This window comes from Ochotona princeps, chromosome 7, assembly GCF_030435755.1.
Source record: "Ochotona princeps isolate mOchPri1 chromosome 7, mOchPri1.hap1, whole genome shotgun sequence".
Lineage (NCBI taxonomy): Eukaryota > Metazoa > Chordata > Mammalia > Lagomorpha > Ochotonidae > Ochotona > Ochotona princeps.
In genome coordinates, this window is record NC_080838.1 from 74,604,994 (window position 1) to 74,627,742 (window position 22,749).

General features: G+C 38.3%; 1 protein-coding gene across 3 annotated transcripts in view; it reads left to right on the forward strand.

Moving 5' to 3' along the window:
• Positions 1-22,749, forward strand: part of EPHA5 (EPH receptor A5) — a 336,440-nt gene that overhangs the window by 231,105 nt on the left and 82,586 nt on the right. For all 3 annotated transcript variants that reach the window (XM_004590860.4, XM_004590861.4, XM_058667260.1), the window contains exons 6-7: positions 5,797-5,921; positions 11,088-11,247. In XM_004590860.4, coding sequence (XP_004590917.2) covers positions 5,797-5,921; positions 11,088-11,247 — 285 coding nt within the window. The remainder of the gene's footprint in view (positions 1-5,796; positions 5,922-11,087; positions 11,248-22,749) is intronic.

Consider the following 22,749-nt stretch of genomic DNA (forward strand, 5'->3'; position numbering starts at 1 on the left):
TCATTTTACACCTTTTTACTTACACTGTTGGCTGTTATAGTATGTACAGTTTTGTGGTTGTTTTACAGAATGAGTTGCTGTAAACCCCAGTGGTATAGTTCTGTGTATAATCAATTTTCTTTTATAATTATCATCATTGTGACTTTGACTTCACATGGTGCGTGTAGCTTTGCAATTAAATTACTCATTTCTACATAAAGTGATACGTTTTTAAGACTTTGCAAGTTTCAGATTTTTCATAAACAGAGTATTATCTCTCCAGAACCAGTGGGATGTAAAGCCAGGTTTTGTGTGTGAAATGGTAGTCTTTGACACTAGTGTGAGATCAGATATCAGAAGAGGAACTTGCAGGTTTTTAAGATGGAATGATTGTAGTTTTTTTTTTTTTCTGAATGAGCAGACTGAAACTATAGTTGAGAAACCTTGAAATGCCCTCTTTCTTTGTAGAGACTATGGGTACCAGGAGTGCTGCAGACGCGTTATGCTCATGTTTGTGGGGCTGGTAGTCTCAGTTGGTAACAGAAGAAGAAAGTACATATGGAAGAGGTGATAGGTATTTGTGATTTACAGACTGCGTATACATGAGGAAATGTAACATATATGTAAGACATATATCTGTGTGTGTCTGTGTGCATGTCGTAATAATGGGCTCATGTAAAAATTGTACATTTGTACATAGCATACTTCAGTACCTGTGTTTGTTGTTTGCTTGAGAAAAGCTAGGTGCTCACTTTAACTTCAAATGATATTTGCGTACTCCAAAACAAATATAGGAGAGGAATCATGTACAGTTTCATTAAAACTGCTCTAAAAGATAGCAGTCAGCACATGACTACCTATTCTATTTCTCTGCTTCCATCATATGTACTGTGTGTATGTGTGTGTGAGTATACTATCTATACACATGGAATACTTATGTGTGTATATAAAGCAATTAACTACACAGTTCTTTAATGATATGCTTCTTTAGCATATGTATATAGTCTCGCAACAAGCATATGTCTGTGTGTGTGCATGTGTGTAGCCTGTGGAAAGGTTTTAACTGAAATTGCTAACATGCAGATGTATTTCGATACACTTAAGAAAATCAAACATAAAATCACTATGCCAGTGTTAAGGTTACTTCATATTAGAAAATGTAAACAAAAGATAGGTTGGATTTACAGTGTCTCTGAAATTCCTATCACTGTGTGTCAGGTTAATGTCACTCAGAGTATGTCTTCTGATTGTGTCCCCTCTCTTCACCCTCTATCATTCATGAAGAAGTGAAGAAAGTTTATGAGTAGGAAAATCAGACATAGTAGATCTAAAACCTGTACTTTTTTTTTAGTATCGTTTTAAAAGGCTATTCCTTATTTCTCTTTGATTTTTATCACTTTATAATATACATGTAATTGCTTATATATAAATGAATTTGAAATTGTGCATGTATGTATGTAATGCTGTAAAATGTGTTTCAGTAACTCATTTGAAACAGGTGATTTGGGGTGATAGAATATAGACTAAAAATAAGTTCTTCACATTTTCCCCTATAGATCCCTACATGTATTAAATACTTCATTACTGATGTTTATTCATTTTATTAACATCATCAGATTCATATAGGTCATGTACATATTCACTATATAACATTCACAAACAGCTTTATCTGTCTTGTGCTGTGTTAGAAACACAGTGAAAGCATTTTATTTACAGCACATATTTATTGGAATTGCGCAAACATCCCAGTGAGTCGCAAATAGTGCAAGCTCCTGTTGGCATGGGAGATTACAAACAGCAGAGTTGAAGAGGCTAGAATGGTTTGTGTGACAAGTTTATTTGATATCTAGGAAATAGAACCATGTGTTATGTAATGATTATTAAGTTTAAACCATACAGAAACAATTCATGCACAAGAAAAATGTAAAAATCAGCCTATGTCCCAAGAATTTTGAAGGTACATGAGATGCAGTAAATTAGACAGCCAAAAGGCTGCTCACCAAGGAGGCTGCAGTCTTGCAGTACACAAAGACATGGGTGGTAAACAAGGAAAGGCTGTATCAGGCAGAGCTAAGATGAAGAAAAGGCTGGAGCTCCTGAACGGTAGATCAGTGCGTAAATATAGCTTGCTTATAAAACTACAGAGGAAGAACAAAATGCATGAAATTCAGGGAGTGTGTTTGCAATGCAGAGACATAGATGTGTAAAGTCCCGAGATATAGGATAATATGAGAGTATTTATGAGTATCAAAGGGATCAGCCCACAATCAAGGAGATGAGTTTTTAAATTTAGCCATATAAAAGGACGTTCATGATTTACTGAGCCACTGGGCACAGTGGCGATTTTAAACATAGTAGGGACGTGAGCAAGTTCATATGAACAAAAAGACATCGATCGATCGTATTTAGGTGATGCAGGTGGGTAGACAATGTGAGTTCAACCAGGAGGTTGGCTACAGTGTCTTCAACAAAGTGGCGGTTGTGTATTTCAAGAATTTGTCAGAAACTGCTCAAAGATTGACAGGAAAGAGTAAACAGGGTGCAGATGTGTTCTAACCTTACAGAGATTACGGTATGATCAGATAAAATTACAACATATTCGATTGAAACAAGAACCAAGAAAGACTAAAGGATCAGGGTTATTAGATAAATAATCACTGAATACGAAAAGACCAGGCATGCTCAAAATATCATGATGGCAGTCAATAATGGTGAGGAAAAGGCTCAAGACCACAGCTTGCAAAATATCAAAACCAATCCAGTTTTCAGCTTCAACTATTTGTTAATAAAATTATGCTAAAAGAAAAACTAATCCTATTTTGAGCTGCCTTCATTAATTCTATGAGTTTTACTAATAACATGACTCCTCGAATGTCTTTTTTTAAAAGCACAGCCACTTAGGTCGTAGTCAAAATTTTCAAGAAAGAGATCTGGTAACCTGTTCTTTAGGGATTACAAGCCTAGAACCATCTGTGTAACTAGAGGCTTCCAAGTGTGATCTATGATGTATGGCAGAGAAAAAAAAATAGGACTCTCAGCTTTTGAACAATGGAGTTGAATATCAGATACATGTAAACGTTTTCATTTATTTTCAATTACGTTTTCCACAAACATTTGAAATACCCTCACGTCACTGCTGGCGGTGCTTTGTACGCCACTGCTTGTGACTCTAAGATGCTGAAAATGATCCCAGGATCTCAGCATCTTTGACAGAGAAAAGCACTTCTAAGTAGTTGGTCCTACAAAAACATTTAGCTGGGCCCAGCGGCGTGGCCTGACGGTTAAAGTCCTCACCTTGAACGCGCCGGGATCCCATATGGGCGCCGGTTCTAATCCCAGCAGCTCCACTTCCCATCCAGCTCCCTGCCTGTGGCCTGGGAAAGCAGTCGAGGATGGCCCAAAGCTTTGGGACCCTGCACCCGCGTGGGAGACCAGGAAGAGGTTCCTGGGTCCCAGCATTGGATTGGCGCAGCACCAGCCCGTTGCGGCTCACTTGGGGAGTGAATCATTGGATGGAAGATCTTCCTCTCTGTCTCTCCTCTCTGTATATCTGACTTTGTAATTAAAAAAAAAAAAAAATCTTAAAAAAAAAAAAAAAACCAAAAACATTTAGCTGAGCAGATGGCATAAAGGAGAAGCTGTTTGAGAGAGAGTATCCAAGAAAGCAATGTCTGGAGGGTGGAATGACCCAGGCTGTGACTGATAAAAACTGATACTCGGGCCCGGCGCAGTGGCCTAGCGGCTAAAGTCCTCGCCTTGCATACCCGCCCCGGGATCCCATATGGGCGCCGGTTCTTATCCCAGCAGCTCCACTTCCCATCCAGCTCCCTGCTTGCGGCCTGGGAAAGCAGTCGAGGACAGCCCGAAGCTTTGGGACCCTGCACCCGCGTGGGAGACCTGGAAGAGGTTCCTGGTTCCCAGCATCTGATCGGCGCGCACCGGCCCGTTGCGGCTCACTTGGGGAGTGAAACATCGGACGGAAGATCTTCCTCTCTCTCTCTCCTCCTCTGTATATCTGACTTTGTAATAAAATGAATAAATCTTTAAAAAAAACCTGATACTCAAGTGTAGCGTAACATAGACATAGATGGGAGCATGATGAGATACTTCTAGTTGTACATGTGTTTGTTTCCTTGTTCTGTCAGCCTACAAGTAGCAACAGGCACACTGGCACCTGTAAAAAATTCCCTTTTACAGTAAAGAAAATCAGTGCTCTCTGAGGAAATGAGTACTTCTAGTGCTGCACTCTGCTGCGATCAAACGTAATATTCTGTCCTCACTTCAGAATATTTGGGGGCAGTAAGGAAACCGAGTGTGGAGAACAATGGCACGTGTTAAGTGATCATTGAAAGCTAAATAAGTCAAGTTTCACGTGAATGGATATAAGTGAATCACAGAATGTCCCACGCTGAGCGGATTGTATCTGTGTTCACAGCTGTTGGTTAGCTTGCTTTGAAATGGCTCGTTATTTTGTGAAAGAGTAAGCGGTACAATAAAGTACAGATTCACAACTGATACTATCCTTCATATGCCTTTAAGATGGACAGAAATAGATTTTCAGTGATAAATGATGGTGTGTGTCCTGGCCAGTCATTCATCTATTCGTTCAAAATGGCTTAGTAAATTTTCATGTGCTAAATAATAGCTTTGCCCTTGAAATATATCAGTGAATGAAACCCAGTCAATCCCTCCCTTCATAAGCATATGTGTGAAATATAATTCATGAGGGGAATGGAGTCAACACCATCAGTCTTTTCCAGGAAAACTGACAGCTGTCTCTGAAGGGAGGTTTGCACTGGAGTGAAGTGAAAAAAAAAAAAAAAAACTGGGAAGAAGTATTCATACCGAAGTATAAAATAAATATATACAGTGGAGAGTGTAACTGATGATTAAATTCATGGAGATTTATAAAGAAGTTTACTGCAAAACAGAAGCCAGTTAAAGGATGTGTTGCTTTCCTTAATTCTTTGTTGCTGTTCCTGGTTCAGGAGACTTGCGGTTGTGCTGCAAATCCTCCGATGAAGTAAGCAGCTCACAGCTTAATATTGCACAGTGCTGTGTCGCTGGATGGCGTCTCCCCAGTGATGAACAAGGCATAGGCTTATAGCTCTCCCCTGATGGGAAGTCAGTAAGACTTTGAACTTAGGCCAAATGGTGACTGTGAGACCTGCCAGTCAGCTGCAATTTCCGTGGAAGTAACCAAAGTGTGATATCAATATCACCATTAAGGCAAACATTGCTAGTTATACACACTGTTATATATGCACACTATTATATAACATGCACTGTTACATAATGTACATTGTAATAGTCTGGTTATATAATGATCAGAAAATGTTATGGGACTTCCCATGTTTGATTGTATAACTCATATATATCAAATTCATATATATGAAAAAGAGCCTTAAAATTGTGGGTATGTGATACCAAAGCTATTTATAAATGGGTTAGCATTATGGATTATTTTCACAGAGTCTATACATTTTGCAAACATAAAATATACATAGAAGTTGACAAAGAACATCTTCATTCTTTAAAAAAAAATTTTTTTTACATGTCCAAATTTTATACAAAAAATGAAAACTTAAGATTCTGTATTGCTACAGGGATAAGAAAATCCTCAAAATACATAGCTGACTCCTATTTGCAAAGCAGCTTTTCATCATAAAGTTGAGCAGTTACCTGGTTAAAATGTAACTGCCTATAGTCGTAATATGCTGTATTGTGAAAATATCAATATTTGTGATCCGTGCAAGAAAATACAGTTTGAAAGATTCCATTAATCAAGTTTCGCTTTTTTGTTGTTCTGTTTTGCAGCCCCTTCTCCAGTCACCAATGTGAAAAAGGGCAAGATCGCAAAAAACAGCATATCTTTGTCCTGGCAAGAGCCAGATCGCCCCAATGGAATCATCCTGGAATATGAAATCAAATATTTTGAAAAGGTGGGACAAACAGAATAAAAGATGTCATTACTTTCTCATTTCGGTGGCTGCAATGACCCGATTTGTAGACGAGCACCTGTGACTTTCACGTGCAAATCGATGACAGTGGATTCTATAGTCACGGGGAGCTCTGTTCCTCTCTTGCACTGCCAGATAGTGTTTGCTGCCCGGGAACCACAGTGTAATCTAACATTAGCGTAACCAGATTTCAGAGCACTAAAGGATGAAATCATAGGACACTTTGGTGTGTTACAAACACTTAAGATGCTGAACTGCAGTAATGACTGCGGGGAAAATCTTACGTGCATCCGGACAGTAACTGGGCCTGAAACCCAGCAGTGAGATGCACGTACGAGAAGTTCCGGAAAATGTCCATTGGGAAAATCAGCTCCTACAGTTGAAACCAACTTTCCATAAAAGTAAAATTACCTTTTAATTACATTTTTCATAAGCTTGTCAATTTTATGTATAAAGCTTCATATTTAGGAACATGCTAAGAAATTATTACTAAACATTTTTGTGATGCTATATCCTTGTATAATTTCTTGTCCATTATATCCAATATAATGTCTTATCAATTACTTTTCATATGGAGGGTACAAAGTCAGAAATGGGGGCCTCCTACTCCCTATACAAGGTTAATGTCTTCTTCCCTGACTGCCTCCTTTAAACATACATTTATTATAACCCAATGGCAATATTCACCTCTTTTCTTTTATTATCCACAACTGTGTGAGCAATTGAAAAAGACTGGTGGAGTTTATCACTCAAGATGAGGTTATAACTTGTCAAGCTGAGCTGGAGTGGGTAGCTTAGAAATGTAGCCAAATTCGATCTTTCCTGATGTGCCCCATTCCGGGATCCTCTGTCTGTCCAGCATTTTAAAGTACTCTTGACAACATTTACGTATAGTACGTGCACCAGCCTAGACACCATCTTATTCCTTTTCTGCTTATGTGAGTGACCCTGGGTGTTTGCCCTGCACCCTTCAACATACACACAGCTCTCAATACGTACGTGGTACTTAACAAGTGCAATGATTTACATGTTTCACTAAGTGATGTATCCTAATATCCTAATATCAACAAGTTGATAAGGAGCCCTTTTCCATGAATATTTCTTCTAGTGAATTTTACTCATTTTGTGAAGTTGTTTTCTTTCTGCGTTAATTTCTTTGGAAGTATGTAATTCCACTAGGATTTGTTCCTGCTGTATTTGCTGGCATTTAATGCCATAATACTACATCTTATTTGTGTAACTCGGTAAAGAAAAATGGTTTTGAAAAAAAAGGTTTCTTTATATAAATTGCCTCTCAGATATGTAAAAAGGAACAAAAATTTACATAACAGATTATCCTGGTGGAAATTGTTAACTCATTTTGGTCATTGTTTTGCTTTCTACATGAATATGCTAATTTTCAGACCTTTTTGTGAAGGTCTGAATATTTAAATATTTTACTTGAAAGTATTTTTTAGGATCTCAGAAAAGCAAAATGGGATCATGAGCTCTTATATCGTGTATTAATGAGGAGCCAGGCAGATCTCTCGTGTTGAACATTGCAGACACCACCCATTTTACTAGGTGGCTTTTGGCCAAACCCAGGTGGCAGTGTTTTCCAGGGCACATGCATTTGCCAAGTGGCATCACTGTCTTCCACGGCCGAGCTCTAATAGAGGTCAGCGGGCCTTTCTGCTCCAGCGTGGTGATGGGCTCTTTGCCATCTCTTAATTAAAGGCAGAGGAAGGAAGAAGCTGCCCTTCGGCAGCTTGTGCCAGCTGGCGGCTGCACAAGCCCTCCTCCTCTGCCCACATGGCAGCGCCATTAGCTCAGCAGCTGGGGAATGCAGCTCCCATGCTCAGCTGGAGGGTCAAGCAGCAAAAGCCGCTGCCCTGAGCCAGGACTTGGCAGCCGGGCGGCTGTGGGTGTTGACGATGTATAAGAAGGGTTTGTACCATAGAGTAAATTGTAACAGGTGAGAACATTTACAGAGGGGGATAGATGTAAATTCAGGAAGACATTTAGATTGCCACCACTGTCAGTTCAGTGATGTTCATCATTTCATATGCTTGGCTAAATTCTCTTCTCTGGTAAGAGTACAGTTAAATCAGAGACACAATGTAAAATTAGAGTCAAACAGTGGAGAAATACATAAACATTAATTATGAAATTGGAATGTTGTGTAATATTTCCAGTTGATATTTAATCATACACTCTTTCAAGGAGAACATTCTGATTTCGATATTCACTTTTCTCTTTTTAAAGAAGGTTTACTTAAAAAAATGTTTGAAAGGCAGTGAGAGAAAAAGAGAGAGAGACATGTTCCATTCACCAGTTTGCTCCCCAAGATGCCTCCAAAGCTGGGGTTAGGCTAGGCTGATATCAGGAGCCTGGAATTCCCATCCAGGTTTCCCATGTGGGTGCCAGGGGCCCAAGGATAGGAGCCATCACTCACGGCTTTCCCAGAGGCTTACGCTGGGAACTGATGGAAAGCTGAGGTGCCAAGTCTAAATAGGGCAACTATGGGATGATGTCATCAGAGGCACCTGCCTGATTTACTGCACCGCAAGGCTGGCCCCTGATTATTACTTTTCATTGGAATTTCTGCCACCATGATATGCAGTTAGGAATCAACCAATTCAGCTGCAAGCTACCACACTGTGGAGCAGGTGCCTTCAGCTCTCTAAACTAACTGTCTCATTCCCCTGTTATCATTGAACAACACGCTTCCATGTTATAGGGACGTAAACTGAGACTCAGAATTCTGCACTGACATTGATGAACACCTACTGTATTACTGATGTTCTAATAATGCTGTTCCTGTTTTATTTTCTTTTAAAAAAACCCTTCCTATTTTACATTGTAAATGTTAGTATTTTATGTCAAAATCATTATGGTGTCAAATATATCAGAATCGTATATTTTACTTTTGAGCAAATTTCCAACTGTTTAAAACTCTTTTAATAAAGAGGAATAGGGACCTAGTGCAAAAGCCTAGTACCTAAGTCCTCGCCTTGCATGCTCCAGGATCTCATGTGGTTGCTGGTTTGTGTCCCAACTGCTCCACCTCCCTTCCAGCTCCCTGCTTTGGCCTCAGAAAGCAGTAGAGGCTGACTCAAAGACTTGGGACCCTGCATCACGTGGGAGACCCAGAGGAAGTACTTGGGGAGTGAACCAGCAGATGAAAGCTCTTTCCCTCTGTACCTCCTTCTCTCTGCTTATCTACCTTTTCAATAAAAATAAATCTTTAAAATGAATGAATAAGTAAATATGAATAATATCAACAAAGGCATTTAAAATTTCCTACAGACACAATACTTCTGTACTCATAGCTAACATCAAATTATGTAACTTAGAAATAATATTGAATTCTAACATTGAGAAGTAATAAGGGTATCATCAGACTTGTTCATTCGTAAGCTTTAGCCTTCCCTTGGCACTCCATATTTTATGGAAGCTTCTTACAAGTTTTAGAGGAAATATATAAAAATATTATGCTTTTACTGTTGTATGGAAAAGATGTAATAGTACAGGCTAATAGAAGATCAATAAATGTAGTGAATGAAGAAAATTATTGGCATACACTTGAAGTTTTTGAGAATTTAATTCCTTCTGGAAGTCTTTTGTGAAACTCTTTGACACTTAAATCAATCTTCTCATTAAAACCTAAAGATTACTCATTTACCCCGAAAGAATGAGGAACACTTGGTTTTGAAATTAGTATTTACTTCTTTAAAGAGGAATTTGGACGTATTTTTCTGTCAGAGATAATTTCATGTGTTGGTGCAATAAATCAGGAATTGTAAGTTTATTTTTTTAAGATTTATTTATTTTTGTTTGAAAGTCAGATATACAGAGAGGAGGAGAGACAGAGAGGAAGATCTTCCATCTGATGATTCACTCCCCAAGTGGCCTCAATGATTGGAGCTGAGCCAATCCGAAGCCAGGAGCCAGGAGCTTCTTCTGGGTCTTCCACATGGGTGCAGGGTCCCAAGTCTTTGGGCCGTCCTCAACTGCTTTCCCAGGCCACAGGCAGGGAGTTTGATGGGAAGCAGGGCTGCCAGGATTAGAACTGGCACCTATGTGGGATCCCGGGCATGCAAGGCGAGGACTTTAACCACTACACTATCACACCGGGCCCCGTAAGTTTATTCTGAAAAAATACAGGTTATGTATTTTTAGGTAGGATTGGTGGTAGTATTCAGAGTGGTTGATGTCAGCATTGATGGATCCACTTAAGAAATGCTGAGAAAATAAAATGATAAGTATGAAATGAAATCACATTTCAGTTTATAAATTGTTTTCATATGCATTGCATGCTTTGTTTTAATGACACCTCCATGGATTTCTTCCTCAGCTGCATAGCCACGAACACCGAGGAAATCAGTGAAAGTGGGCCTGCTGGGTTTTAGCATGGAATTTCTGTGTCAACCCTCAAGTCAGTTGGTGACTTCACAGACACAATGAGCAGTGAAGGACGGTTATTCTTTTATTAGCCATCAAAGTAGAAGACATTCTTGCGGTTTCTAAAATTGTCTTCACATGTGTTTTTTTTTCCTACTATTTCCCCATGCATTATTTTCCTAGTCCTGTTCCCACTTATAGGGGACATTTTTAAAAGGGAAAAAAAAAAGACCTGGGTTATTTGCATGTTTTTATTAGCCCTCTTTTTTTAAGCCTAATGAGTTAAAGACCCCCCAATGAAGTATTAATGTCTTCTCCTGAACCTCAAATATAATTATGAAGTGAATTCACCAGTTTTAAGGAATAAAGTCTCATCTGGCAGCATGTGAGAGACTGTCAGCTGTCCCTCAACTGGCATCGTACTAGATACACTCTAAGGACAGCAAGTACACCAGTCACATTCAAGAAAACACCTCTAAAACAACCTGCAAAATTGGTATTTCAAACTTTTAGGAGTCTGTTTTTGCCAGAAGTGAGTATGATAGATGGGTGGCAAGCATGGCATTATCACTTTAGTTTCTAGAAAAAACTTCAAGGTTTTGTATAAATAGCACACCTGGGATACTCAGGTTTTTTGTCCTAAAAAAAAATCTGTGCTAATTGACAGAGGTTTCTGGTTCTTTTTGTAATCTTGTGATTCTAACATTTGCCTCCATTGGAAACTCCCATGTTGACTGTTTTTCCTGTATCCCTTTGTAACTCAAGGACCAAGAAACCAGCTACACGATTATCAAATCTAAAGAGACAAGCATCACCGCAGAAGGCTTGAAGCCAGCCTCAGTGTATGTCTTCCAAATTCGAGCACGTACAGCAGCAGGCTATGGTGTCTTCAGTCGAAGATTCGAGTTTGAAACCGTCCCAGTGTGTAAGTCATTTTCATTACTGTCAGCTCATGTCTCTGTAACGGTTACCAGGAGACTCAGCAGATCAATACCCTCCCAGGGCCCTGTGTTGGCCTCCCTCTCCTGCCGTCTCCCACACACAGCCCCTTCAGGTACGAAGCACCTGTCATACGCTCGTGATCGGTCTGTGGGTTAACACTTCCATCCTGCTCATCGCATTTAGCCAACCAGGACATGGTCCATCAGCAGATCCTTCACGATGTTTTAACCTTACTTTAAAAGGCTTTCTTCCTACTGCTGCCATGCTTTATTGAATTATTGCCATTAACTTTGTGCTTATTGAAGTATGTTACGAGGTTTAGTCTTTACTGGAAAATTCCACAGGGAATGAACACTAGTATTGAGTTTGGTAAGAAAAAGGTACCCTTGGGAGCCACTCTGACTTCTTCAAAACTTCTAAATCTCTGACAGTGTCTTCCAGTGGGGATCTGGAAGCATTTTGAAGCCTGCTCTTGGTACCTCATAATTTCCCCCAAATGATATAAACACCTTTCTCCTTTAGATTCAAAATCCAACAAAATGTTTAAATTATGTACTTGTCCTTAAAGGCCATGCATCAAAGTAGCAGTGGAAAAGGCTTGGATAACTTGACTTACCAGTAGATGTAAGAGTGGATGCTTGATTTTTTGGGATTCTTAGTCATTGTTTATACACTCCTGTGGAACTGCAGTCTTCATATATTTTACATGTTGAAGGCTCCGGTTAATGGCACATCCAGCCTGTGATTGTAGAATTTACTATGTTTTTTTAAAATGGACTTTTTTTTAAATGAAAGAAAGAAAAAGGAAGTAATAGAATTGATGAGAGTAAGAGAAGGGAATAAATATGATTATATTATATTAGAATTGTATCGGATCTATCTGCTTTGTGCTAATAAAAATTTTTAAAAAGATGTGTTTTAAAAATAAAAAGAATAGCACAAATACTGTAAAATATTAAATGGGTGTATATACCTTGTAAAGCACTCATATAAAATATAATGTTGTTAAAATGAAGAAAATAAAATGCGTATGTCGGTTTTGATAATCACCATGAGTTCCAAGTTATGCGGTTAACTTTGTAAGTGGTGGAATCAATAAAAATTTCTATATAAAAATTCTATTCAGTCTATGTATGATGATCCTTTGGAAAATCAGGATGTAATGAATGTTACAAAAAACATGTTTAATGGAATTATGTAGAAAATGTATTAAGATTTTTAGAAGTCAGAATAATAGCCAGAGGGAGAGACAGAGGAACTTCAACGCACTGGTTCCCGCTCCACCTTGCTGCCGTGGCCAGGCGTGAGCCAGGCGGCAACCACGAACCAGGCGCTTCTTCTGGATCTCCCATGTGGGTTGCAGGGACAAAACGTTTTGTTGATTTCTTGGGCCATTACCATGGAACTGGATCAGATGCAGAACTGCCAAACTCAAACTGTTGCCAGATGATAGATTAACCCATTCACCAAAACACCGGCCAGAGGAAATAATCTTTGTTATGTAAAAAATAAAAAGGTTCCTCCCCGTGTGGTCCTCAACTGAATCTAAAATAGACAAGTGTGCCATCTTGAATAATGATGGATTAATTTTATTAAAAACCAAAGGCAAGGTGTCATAGCCTCTAATTGGAGGCAGTAATATTTGATCATTAATGATATTTGGAAAACTTTTGTTTCAGATTTTAGAATGTTAGCATAATCAGGGAATTCCCATAATCTTGCTAATTAATTTTTAGTCTTTCTCTTTAAACCCAAAATAGATTTAAAGCAAAAGATGCGTAACATGCACTGGCCGTTCTAATAGGTCTTGATGCTCTTTATGGATGTTGGTAATATGTACTGTTTATGCAACCTGGCAACTCTGGGAACAAAACCACATCTAGTATCTTAAAATATGCTTGAGGATCTTAGTAACTACGTAATGAAAAATGCCAATTTGATAAGCATTATAAAATTCTACTCACTTTTACGATATTGACATATCTGCGGCAGTTTTTCTTCAACCTTTTCAGTATTCCTTCTGTATTTCTTTATGAAATAGCTGTTTCTAGGCTTGCCCAAATCCACCACTCAGCACACTGTTTTATGATGTGCGCTTATAATGTGTCATCTGGGCCCCGGTACTTCAGAAATTGGCCCACATCATTTGTAGAGAAAAGGTAAATGTAGGTAACTAATTTTCTACAAAAACTGAATTCAATGTTTCTGGTCACAAGACATAGAATATGTTAGTTAGGGTTCTGCTGCCTCCTAGTTGTGTGTACAAGATTTCATTTTTCTCGAGCAGGGGTGCATGTGTTTAAAGGCATTTGGAACCCCGTGCATCTGTCTTGATTGATCTAACTGTAGAGAGCTTTCTTGACACAATTCAGCAGGAATATGTTAAGTTTGATAGGCTGATGAGAAAGCATCACAGAACGAACAGACAGTTCTCTCCAGACAGGGAGTGTGCTATGCCTGTAATTCTGAACATGAAAATAATGTCTCAAAAACCATTTTTGGGGTTGAGTGCGGTAACTTATGGCTAAAGTCCTTACCTTGAATGTACTGAGATCCCATATAGGTACCAGTTCTAATCCCAGCAGCCCCTCTTCCCATCCGGCTCCGTGCTTCTGGCCTGGGAAAGCACAGCTGAGGCTAGCCCAAGGCCTTGGGACCATGCACCTGCATGTGGCAGACCCAGAACAGGGTCCTGGCTCCTTGCTTTGGATCGACACAGCTCCAGCTGTTGCGGCCTCTTGGGGAGTGAATCATTGGACGAAAGATCTTCCTGTCTGTCTTTGTTCCTCTCTTATGTCTGAATTTCTAACGAAAATAAATAAATCTTAAAAAAAACAGTTTTGAATAACTGTTTGTTGTCTAAAGGCATTTTTTATTTATCCCCAGTCAGACAAGAGTTTTCACCCGGAGTACTGTGGATGAATCAGTCATGCAGGGTGCCCTCCTTTCTTTCTCGAGGTGCAGTCTCAGGGAGTCAAACCTGATAAACAGTCGCGATTCAGCTTAGGCCTCATTTCAGAAATTAGGCTCCGTTTGTGTGACAGACCTTTAATTTGACTGTAATCAGTGTAGTCTTTGTGAGCCTTCATGATTTTATTCACTAAAATAATTTTCATTATTTCACTGGACAGTTAATTTGTAACAATTTAAGTCTTCATATGTGTAAATACATACGAATTGCACACCTGTACACAAGTGTATCTCTCTATATATCTATCTACAGCCATATCTATATAAAATAATATATAATAAAATATAGATATGGATATAGCATATCTATATATAATATGGATATATAGATATGGATATGCATAGGTATTATTTTTCCCCCGACAAGTTCTCCTAAATGTTACAATGCATGATTTTAATTTTCCCAAAATGTATTCAGCGGATTTTTCTTTGGTGGAAATAGTTCAGAATCCTGTCTTTATTGGGACATTTTACTAAGGAAAGTTTATTTCGTTGTTCAGGTATTTAAGGACAAGAATATTGTTTTAAAATTAGCTGCTGTCCAGGCCATAAGCAGAGAGCTGGATGGGAAGTGGAGCAGCCAGAGCACAAGCCAGCATCCATATGGAATCCTGGTGCTTTTAGGTTGGAGATGAGCCACTGGGCCACCCACGACACCAACCCCTATATAACTCTCTTATTCTCAAAGCTGCGTTACCTGGCTTCAATAACGTGCAGGTGCCCAGGGCCCCAGTGAATTTAGGGGCGGGACGGAGTGCGCCTTTTTTATCATGACAGAGGGGAGTACCAGAGAATCCCCAACAGAGACTGTAGAGAAAAACAGTATTGGGAGTAGGGGCGGAGGCTTTAATGGGCTGTGGTCCCGACGCCTATAGACAGAGATCCTGGCGGCCTGAGGTGTACTCCCTCACAGGCCTGAAGGGTGCTGGGGGTCTCCCAAATGCGCCAAGACCAGAGATACGGAGTCTTGAAGCTACAAAGTACTGCCACAATGCCCTACCCCTGAAGACATACACAGGACGACGCCATAGCCAACAGGCTCTAGAGAATCCCAGCTACAGAGGGTTATATACATCCAGGGGTTAACAAAGCTACCCTACTCCCCACCCTCACTAAACACACCCAGTAGTACCCAGGAAAATTCTCTTCCATATACAAACCAAATAACAGTAGCAGATTCACACCTACTTCAGACTATTGCACCAAGACCAGAAGCTGTGGATAAACAAACCAGAAAATAAATCCCCCAAATCAACAGGAAACAATAACACAATGAGAAGAGGTATCAGAAAAAGTAATGATCCAGATGAGAGAGCCAGCTCCCCACCAAAAAATGACCAAAAGACAGTATCTATTTCGGAGATGCAAGATGAAGACATGGAAGTTCTACCAGACAAGGAATTTTAAAAAATATTGACAAATTTGTCAGAGACAATGAGAAGAACTGGGAAGACTTCAAGGAATTCAAGAACCACATAGTCACAGAAATACAACAAGTCAAAAGCAAAATCCTTGACTTAGAACACAAAGTTGAGAGTCTAACCTACAGAATAAATACAGCAGAAGAGAGGATCTGAAACTGAAGATACGCAGAATGAAAGCACCCAGCTCATTAAACAGCTGGAGACAGGTCTGAACAAAGCCAACAAGACCGTACAGGAAATGAAAGACAACCTAAGAAAATTGAATATCAGGATTATAGGCCTTCCCGAAGGCGTGGAAAGAGAGTCAGGAATGCAAATGGTGCTCGATGAAATTATACAGGAAAACTTCCAAAACACTTGGAACATGAATCCAGCCCAAATCCAGGACGGGCAATGAACTCCCAACACACACAATCTAAGGAAATCACCACCCAGACACATGGAGCTCAGGTTCTACTCCAGCGAAGACAAGAGACTCAATACAGAGACTGCTAGAACTTATACGAGAGTTTGGTAGAGTGGCAGGGTACAAAATTAATGAACAAAAATCAACAGCCATAGTGTATGCAAACAGCCCCAAGATGGAAGACGATCTAACCAGCAAAATACCATTCAAAATAACGGAGAAAAGTATGAAGTATCTGGGAATAAATCTAACCAAAAATGTAGGAGACCTATTTGAAGAAAACTACAAACTACTTAAAAAGAAATTGAACAAAACCTCAAAAGATGGAGTAACATCCCATGCTCCTGGATAGGTAAAATCAGTATCATTAAAATGTGTATACTACCAAAAGCAATATAGACATTCAACGCAATCCCAATCAAATTGCCCAAAACATTCTTCATGGAACTGGAAACAATGATCCAAAGGTTCATCTGGAAACACAAAAAACCACGAATAGCTAGAACCATCCTGAAGAACAGGAAGTTAGCAGGGGGAATCACAGTCCCAGACCTCTGGACATACTGTAGAGCAGTGGTTATCAAAACAGCCTGGTACTGGCACAAAGATAGAGAGGAAGATCAGTGGAGCAGAATAGAAGCACCAGAAGGGAACCCACACAGATACAGCCAAATAATCTTTGACAAAAGGACAAACGATAATCCAGGCAAATGGGAAGGTCTGTTCAATAAATGCTGTTGGGACAACTGGTTGATAGCCTGTAGAAACAAAAAGATAGACCCATATCTCTCACCATACACTAAGATCAAATCTACATGGATAAAAGACTTAAACCTATATCGACAAACCTTCAAACTTTTGGAAGAAAATGTTGGAAATACCCTGCAAGATCTAGGTCCTGACTTCCTAAAAAGGACACCAAAAGCAGTAGCAATCAAGACCAGAATAAACAAATGCGACCTCATTAAACTAAGAAGCTTCTGTACAGCAAGGGAAACAATCAACAAAGTAAAAAAGCAACCCACAGAATGGGAGAAGATCTTCACGCACTATGTAGGTGATAGAGGGCTGATCTCCAGAATATATAAAGAACTACAAAACAATTAAAATACCAAAACAAACAAGCCACTCAAGAAATGGGCATGGGAAATGGGCAGACATTTCACAAAGAAACAAACCCAAATGGCAAACAAACATATGAAAAAGTGCTCAAGTTGCCTGTCAATAAGGGAAATCCAAATTAAAACATCAATGAGATACCACCTGACGCCAGTAAGATTGGCCCACATGAAAAAAAAAAAAAACACCAACAACACTTGTTGGCGAGGTTGCGGGTAAAAGGGAACCCTACTCCACTGCTGGTGGGGCTGCAGGCTGGTACAGCCTCTATGGAAATCAGTATGGAGAACATTCAAACAACTCAAAATCAACATACCATATGATCCAGCAATAGCACTCCTAGGAATATATCCAAAACACCTGTTTCACGAGAAACCAACATGCACCCCTATGTTCATAGCAGCACAATCAGTAATTGCAAAAACGTGGAAGCAAACAAAATGCTCATCAGTGGAAGACTGGATAAGAAAGCTATGGTTCATCTACTCCATGGAATACTACTCAGCAATTAAAAAAATATGCAGTTCTTTGTGGCCAAACGGGCCCAACTGGAAACCATAATGCTAAGGGAAATGAGCCAATCCCAAAAGGTTAGATTCCACATGTTTGCCTTAATTTAAGATGAAATGATGTCAATATGAAAAATAGTACCTGTAAAATGTAATATTATCTCAACCTCATGTGGTTAAGAACTTGCATTTTTTTTTGTTAACATATTGGTTACTCAATACTATGTCCACTAATTCCATATTGTTATAAATTGTTGCTGATGTTATGTTGGGGCTTTTAATAGATCGGGATGACACTCTACTGGCTCTACATTCAGACCAGCTATGGTCTCCCCAGAAGCCATTGAACTTATCTGGACAGTAAGATGCTTGACTCTATGTTTGGTATATGCTTGCAATGAAAGAATCTCAACTGAACTTGAACTGTGGGTATGCAACAAGGTGGAGGAATCCACCATGGTGGGAGGGTTTGGGGAGAATTGGGGGGAATCTCAGTGCCTATAAAACTGTATCACATAATGCAATGTAATAAAAAAAAAAAAAACTGATCAAATTTAATGTAAGTCTTCTTTTGGGCTATATTCTGTTTTAATGATTAATTTGTTTTTTATTTTATGGATACTACCTTGAACTGATTACTATAGTCTTCAATTATGTTGTTTTACTGTTACATAGTGTCACTCCTCTGATTTTATTCTTTCATACTGTGTTGACTATTCTGTTTGTTTGCCTTTCAACTTACACTTTAGACTTAGTATCAACAAAATCACTTTCTGGGATTTCAACTGGAATTATGTTGACTCTGTAGATCTAGTTGGGAAAACTGTCATCTTGACCATTTTGGATCTCAATATGCTTATTCATGGATATCAATCTCTCCATTTATGAGGGATTTGTGAAAAGTTGTGGCAGATACGTATTATGAAAAAACTATACTTAAAGGTTCAAAAGTTCTACATCAGAGTAACTACATCTTTTAACTCCTTTTCCCCACAGACTTTTGTAAGTGCTGTCATGTTTAGGTGATCCATTAGGTCTTAAATATATGTATACCTATTTCATTTAATTTGTACTAGTGTAAACGGCATTCCTTTTTCTTTTGGCATTGTGTTTTTAATTTCAATTTGTTCATTACATATACATAAGAGAGTAAAAAGAAAGAATAATGTTGGTATGGTTTTAAATTTGAATTTAAGAGTAAATTCACACATAGTGTTTTCTGTAATAAAGAGAAATTTGGCATATATTGCTCAGTTTTCCCTAATGGGAATATTTTGCAAAACGAGATTTACTGCCAGGATATTAACAGTGAAGCAACCCGCAGATTTAAATCGCCTTAGCTAATTCTCCTTCGTATATTGACAAAGGGGTCTGTTGACACATGGGTGTGACAGGGTGATCACTTGTCTGTGTTAATGTGGCTGTAAAGTTAGCATACTGAGCAAACATTAAAAAGCTCTCAAGTGTTGCCTTTGAAACCATACTCACCACCTTATGAATCACTCTTATTCTGCCAGAAATCCCTGATAACCAGTCATCTGTCCTTTCTTTTGATATTTCAGAAATGTTTCGTTTGTTGAATAATTCGGGAGGTGATATTACATTTTGAATTTGTTTCTCTTTAGATGTATTTCCTGGAGATTTTTTCAGGCTTTTATATCTATCACAGTTCTTTATTTCTTCATTTTTTTAACCTAATAGTATTCCATGGTATACATACCAGACTTTGTCTCCGTGCACCTTAACACATTTTGTCATTCTATTGAATAATATCTAAGTTTTATTTTTTCTGTTTTTGCTCTTTAAAAGCTGCCATGAACATATATTTTTGAGCTAATATAAGTTTTGGGTTTTTTTTGGAATAAATTACCAAGTGAGAAATTGTTGGGACATGTGATTAATTACCGCTTGGTTATCAAAGGAAATACCAATTGTTTTCTGTAGTACACTCATTATTTTACATTCCCGCAAGAAGTCTATGAATAAGTTATCTCCCCTTCTTTATCAACATTTGATGCTGTCACATTTTTTCTTTGTTAGCCATGTTGGATTGCTGTGTCATGATCTCTCATTATGGCTTCGTGTTGAATTTTCCTGGCAGCTAAAATGTTTCAACATCTTTTCTTGTGATTACTTGCTTTTTGATGGATTTCCAAAGTTTCCACTTCCTTGTGGATGCTAATATTATTAATGAAAAACTATAGCTTGGTAAGGATCTCCAGATGAAGCAAGTTAACCAGTGATGGTTGCTGGGATGTTGGTTCATGCACAGAAGTGTAGTAAATGTGTGGGGGGAAAAGGTGTGAGTTTTCAGTATAGACTGTCTCAAAATTTCCAGGTATGATGTGAATGTGTAGTTGTTTGAAACAATAAACATTGTTATGCAATAAATGATACTAGAATTATAGCTGTGATTGATAGCATGTTACATTGCTTTAAACGTGCCTTTTCAGTAGTCAGGAGCACACATTCAGCTATTTTCCAAGACTATATTGTCACTAATTATAAAAAAAGAAGTAATTTGGATAAATGAGTGTCTGAAGATTCATTTTGTCATACACAACATGTTTACAATATGGCAAATGATGAAATTAGCTCATAAAGTACTTAATGATTAGAAATATTTTAATCAAATCCATGACTGTTGGATGAAGGGAAGTGATGCATGGGGAACACAAAGTAATAAGCTGTGAGTAAATGAAGGTTAAGAAAGACTCAGCGGTGGTTAGAAGAAGCCAGAAAATAGCAAGTTTCAATTATTGGTTTGATTTATGATTTGTTTATTTGTTGACGTGTTGTGTTCATACCCTTTAGGGTAGATGTAGTATAAGGGTCAATTTTAAAGTGCTGTTTTTATGTGACAATAAAATCCCAATAAACCAGAGAACAGTGTGTAATAAAAAAAGCAAAGTATTGTTTTTAAGAGAAATAATAGTTGGAGGTACAGAAACCGACATTTATTTCACTACTAGCAAAGAGTTGTCAGTGAGAGAGAAGAGAAAGATAAAGAAGGAGAGAGAACACAGCAGAGAGAAGAGAAGTGAGGGTCAATAGCATGCGCTCTCACGAAACAAACAGAAGGTGTGGGAGGAAAACGTGGCTCCAGCAGAACCCACGGGTACAGGAAAGGAAGAACGAAAAAGAGGGAAGAGTTATCTAACAGAATAAAGAGCAGGAAGTGAGTATCTTCAGGATGAGGTGTCAGTTCACCTTGATCACATTACGTATTTTATGTGCAAGGTAAGATGAACTGCATATCAAGTCATATCATGTATATATGTGTATGTCAAATAGTATATGTCAGACCTTGCATTCAGTTCAAAGCAGAAGAGGACAAGACAAATTTCAGAGTTTAATAATGCTGGCCATCAGAGGATAAGATAAATTCCATATAACCCCAACAGTGTACTGATAGATAATAAAGATAGTAAATAAACTTGGGGTTGAGTAGACCTAATACCTACTGTTTATTTAAGTTGGCAGTAGTTGGAGCACTTTGCTAATTGCTTTTATATAATCACTGATCTTAACAGAAATATAGTGGTCTAAGGAAATTAAACCTATTTGAAAATTGAAGGGAATGTGATCCTAAAAGGTTATAGAATTTCCTTGGCTCATGAAATTAGTAAATGTTCAGCCTAGTTTTTAATCAGGTTGAACTAATGCCAGTAAGTTTAGTTATGAAGAAACTTTCTCCCCAAAGAAATATACTCTCGGGTATATAAATAATAGAGAATCAGTCTTTCAGAAAACAAAACTGTCTCCTAAAGGGAAATTTTCATTTTTAAAATTTTTTCGCTCATACAGTATACATTTTAAAATAATCTCAGATGATTAAAACTGCAGTACTGTACCATTCTTAGCAATTCTTATTCAAAGAAGTAAAACAAAATTTCACAAAGCTGTGTTTGCAGCAGTGCTGTTACATTAAGACATTTATTTTTTATTTATGTATTTATTTTTTTATTTTGGAAAGTGGTTTGGAATGAATAAGTCTTAGAAATGGCAGGAAGGATTTTATCAGTAGGGTTAAGTAAAAGAAATTTTTACAGTTTTATGTGATCATGGCATTCAAAGTCCACTGCTCTTATCTGTCATATATGACATATATAAATATGGGCAGTGGAAATGGATTAATACAATGAGAAAATGAGAAGGATTTGTTAGGGAGGTGATTTTTTTTTTCAATTACTAAGCAATATTCAGAGACATTCAGCAACAGTCTGAATCCACTCAAAATAACACTCAACTTCAAAATAGCAAACTTCTATGGACCAAATCTGGACAGATTTCTTCAGAAAGAATGTGGTCTGCTAAAACAAACACAAATAAAACAGAAAAATACAATTGTAGAAGCATTCTTAGTTTAGAATTTAATAATTTTCCCCACTTCATTTGTACTACACAAATAATTAAATCTGTAGGCAGCATTAGAAAAATAGGAAAAATCATTGTAAAGCATTATTTGTCTGTAAATTTCCCAAAGAGAAGGTAGGAACACAGATTTACTCTGTTTATTATATAGGTTTCCAAAGGCCATAAAGTGGCCATAGAACAAGTCCGTTTTGGAGGATGAGAAGTAAGGGGCTGGGACTGTTGCCTGGCACGTGAGGTTGCCAGCATTGCGTATCAGAGTACCTGTGTCAGGTGCCCACTACTCTGCAATCCCGGTCCAGTTTCCTCCTATGGTACCCAGAGGACAGCAGAGGATGGTTCAACTGTTTCAGTTCCTGCCACACACTTGTAAGACTGACTGGGTCTCCAGGCGCCTGGCTTCAGGCTGGCCCAATCTTGGTTGTTGTGGACTGATAGAAAATTAGCTATCTGTCTTTTTGCCCATCAAATCAATTAATATTTCATAAGAAATAAGAATTGAGGATAAGGTGATCAGATTAAAAGGGAAATGTGAAACCCAAACTGTTGTTGATATAAAATCTTGGGAAAAGTTATAAAAGCCAGAGATGGACAATGTGCTTTTGTTAATTCTGCTTACTTAAAAGTTGGTTTGATGTAGGTGAACTAACAGTACTCTGCACTTATCAGAATGGCTGTGTCCT